The sequence below is a fragment of the Morus notabilis genome, unplaced genomic scaffold (assembly GCF_000414095.1).
Source record: "Morus notabilis unplaced genomic scaffold, ASM41409v2 Scaffold10628, whole genome shotgun sequence".
NCBI lineage: Eukaryota > Viridiplantae > Streptophyta > Magnoliopsida > Rosales > Moraceae > Morus > Morus notabilis.
The window spans coordinates 1-3,711 of NW_010362153.1; the positions used below are offsets into that span (position 1 = coordinate 1).

Genomic DNA, 3,711 nt, shown 5'->3' on the forward strand with positions numbered 1-3,711 from the left:
TTTGTTGGTTGATATATTGATGAGCTTGCAAAGCGTTTTGGATACTTTAAAAAGTTGTATTTTGATCTCTATTTAACTGATAAGATATCTAAAATAATCTCTGTATTTTGTCAAAATACCACTTTCGTCTCTTTTATTATGCAAATGCTCAAAACACTTCCTATGTTTCTAAAAACATACCCAAAACGCCCATTGAAACAACTAAACTTTTTAAAATACCAAAACTACCCTTCCCAATCTTTATTAAATACTATTTAAAACATTATTAAACCAAAATGTAAATAAAATCAATCTTAAACTTTCAAAATAATTGAGGTATTTCTTTGATCGAAATATTTATTTGAGCATTTTAAATTTTATTATTTAACTTTTTAATCAAATCATGTCTAAAACAACATTTAATATAATTTAAAAAAGATAATCATGACATTTTTAAAAATTTAATTTCTAAAAGTCTAACCCCAATAAATTAGGTTAAACTTAAACTATATGTAAATGAGCACCCATACTCTTAATTAATGACTCATGTATAAGTCACATGTCAATTTTCTTAGTAAAGTTAACACCGTCAACAAATTTGTGTGTTTTGCAACATATATCTATACTTTCGAGGCAATTGCCTAAAGAAAAAGAATACAGGTGGCATATATGTCAATAAGTGATAAATTCAGGAGCAAGCGTGCAAATATAAAAAACAATTCTAAAAAATAAGAGGATATTTGGTAGAGAAATTCGTTCCATGATTTGAATCATGATTCATAATTCGTTACAGTATTTTTTCTCATAAAAAATTCATATAAATTAAAAATAATTTAAATCACGTGGTTTAAATCTTCTAACCACTAAATTAATAAATGAAAAACCCCTTGGGGATAAACCCTAACAAGAAGACCATCTTCCTAACTTCGCCATTTTCTGTTTTGAGCTTCCCAAAGACCTTATGATTGCCCAGAAATCTTCTCACTTCCAATCTCACTCTCAATCATGCAACTCCAATCTCTCTGAAATATGAAGTCTCCTAAAACCGCCATTTCTTTCTTCCCCTTCTTCATCTTCGTCTTCTTCACAAAGATGCTTCTCTTTCTTCGCAACCTCTTCCACACCAGTCGCAGAGCTTCAACCAGAGTAAGCCCTTTTTCTCCCTCCATTCCATACCCTCATAACTGCGATCTTCTTCCTTCTTTACGTAGCGTTTACGGAAAATCATCCAATAGTTGTATTGTAGCTTGCCCTTTGGCTTGGTTCACCAGTTTTTTGTTCCTTGTTCGTTTTCCATTTTATTCGAAATCGAGCGCTAGTTTTTCTCTTGAAGTTTTGGATAGAGAGCAGTTGCGTAGAATCGTTGAACAAGACCAGTGGCATGATCCAAAGATCGTTAATTTGTTCGATTCTGCCATTGCGCCGATTTTGGTTTCTAGGTTTTTGGTAGAACTGAAAGAGTACCCGTTTTTGGCTTTGAAGTTGTTCAAATGGGTTAGGAACAGAACGGGGTTTCGGCACACCGCAGAGTCGTATTGTATTTTGGTTCACATTCTCTTTTATGCTAGAATGTTCTTTGATGCCAACGGAGTTCTAAGAGAATTGGTGTCGTCGAACCGGGTTTTGCCGGGTTGTGATGTTTTCGATGTGTTGTGGTCGACGAGGAACGTTTGTGTTCCGGGCTTTGGAGTTTTTGACGCATTGTTTAGTGTTTTGGTTGAGTTGGGAATGCTCGAGGAAGCAAACCAGTGTTTCTTGAAGATGAGGAAGTTTCATGTTTTGCCAAAGCCGCGGTCTTGCAATGCGTTTTTGCATAGGCTTTCAAAGTTGGGAAAGGTTGATATGTCAAGAAAGTTTTTTAAGGACATGGTTGCGGCCGGGATTGCCCCTTCGGTTTTCACATATAACATAATGATAAATTATCTCTGCAAGGAAGGTGATATGGATGAAGCTAGAAGCTTGTTTGAAGAAATGAAACATCGAGGATTGATTCCCGATATTGTGACGTATAATTCTCTTATAGATGGGTTTGGGAAGGTTGGGAATATGGATGAAGCGATTTGCATATTTGAAAAGATGAAAGATGTAGGTTGTGAACCTGATATAATAACTTTCAACGCCTTGATTAATTGTTTTGGTAAATCACAAAGACTGCCTCGAGCTTTGGAGTTTCTCCATGAGTTGAGGAATCATGGGTTGAAGCCGAATGTTGTGACTTATAGCACACTAATTGATGCCTTTTGTAAAGAAGGGATGATGCGGGAGGCTCTTAAATTTTTTGTGGATATGAGACGAGTTGGCCTTTTTCCTAATGAGTACACCTATACTTCTTTGGTCGATGCAAATTGTAAAGCAGGTAATCTAACCGAAGCATTGAAGCTGACAAACGAGATGTTACAGGCAGGAATTAACTTGAATATTGTAGGTTATTCAGCTTTACTGAATTGCCTTTGTGAAGACGGTAGAATGAAGGAAGCAGAAAAGGTCTTCATGGAAATGCTGAAGGCTGGAGTAACTCCTAACCTGCAGGTTTATTCTTCCCTTGTTCATGGATATGTTAAGGCCAAGAAGACGGAGAAAGCTTTTCAAACCTTGAAAGAAATGGAGGAGAAAAAAATAAAACCTGACTTGTTACTGTATGGAACTATCATTTGGGGTCTGTGCAGCCAAAATAAGCTTGAAGAATCTGAGCTCGTGGTCAATGAAATGAGAAGCCGCGGTCTTAATGCAAATCATTTCATATACACAACACTTATGGATGCCTATTTTAAGGCGGGAAAAACCACGGAGGCGCTCTTGCTCCTGCAAGAAATGCATTACTATGGGATTGAGGTCAACGTTGTAACTTATTGTGCACTAATTGATGGTTTGTGCAAAAGGGGGTTGGTCGAAGAGGCGACTGATTATTTTGATAGGATGGTTAGCATCGGTTTGCAACCTAATGTAGCAGTTTATACAGCCTTAATTGACGGGCTTTGTAAAAATAATCGCATTGAGGCAGCTAAGAAGCTTTTTGATGAAATGCTAGAAAAAGGTATATCTCCTGACAGAACTGCATACACAACCCTAATTGATGGGAACTTGAAGCACGGGCATCTTCAAGAAGCTTTGACTTTGAAAAACAGAATGATTGAAATGGGTATGGAGCTTGATCTGTATGCGTACACTTCCTTGATCTGGGGGTTTTCTCAGTTCGGTCAGGTGCAACAAGCGAAAACATGGCTCGATGAAATGATCGGGAAGGGTATCCTTCCTGATGAGATCTTATGTGTATGTCTACTGAGAAAATACTATGAGCTAGGAAATGTAGTTGAAGCCGATGAATTGCGAGATGAATTGGTGAAAAGGGGTCTAATAAAAGGAGCGTGCACTTATGCAGTTCCTGAGGCTGGAACTTGAGAGCAGGCAGGACTTTCTCCCCAGTTTTCTCGGAGCAGGATTGGATTTCTGTACTAGAAGCTCAAAATGCTTCACCTTTCATAATTGGGTGTAGACACCCGAATGTTGACAAGATTCTTTTTATTGGTTTCTGGCTTATATCTTGACAAAAATGAGCTGCCCATGATAGTTCATAAATATCAGAAGTTTGTATTGATCTCATAATGTAACATGATACTAGATGAGAAATGAAATTTGTACCGTGTTTAGAATTGATCCTGTTTTTATTTTCACATTTTTCGAGAAAAAAATGAAAACGTTTTTAAAACGACGTTTGACGCAATAAAGACAAAA

General features: G+C 36.9%; 1 protein-coding gene across 1 annotated transcript; it reads left to right on the forward strand.

Moving 5' to 3' along the window:
- Positions 1 to 904: 904 nt before the first annotated feature.
- Positions 905 to 3,534, forward strand: LOC21384081 (putative pentatricopeptide repeat-containing protein At2g02150). The gene has a single exon (XM_010101191.2). The coding sequence runs from the start codon at positions 1,009 to 1,011 to the stop codon at positions 3,376 to 3,378; it is 2,370 nt and encodes a 789-aa protein (XP_010099493.1). The 5' UTR covers positions 905 to 1,008; the 3' UTR covers positions 3,379 to 3,534.
- Positions 3,535 to 3,711: the final 177 nt, after the last annotated feature.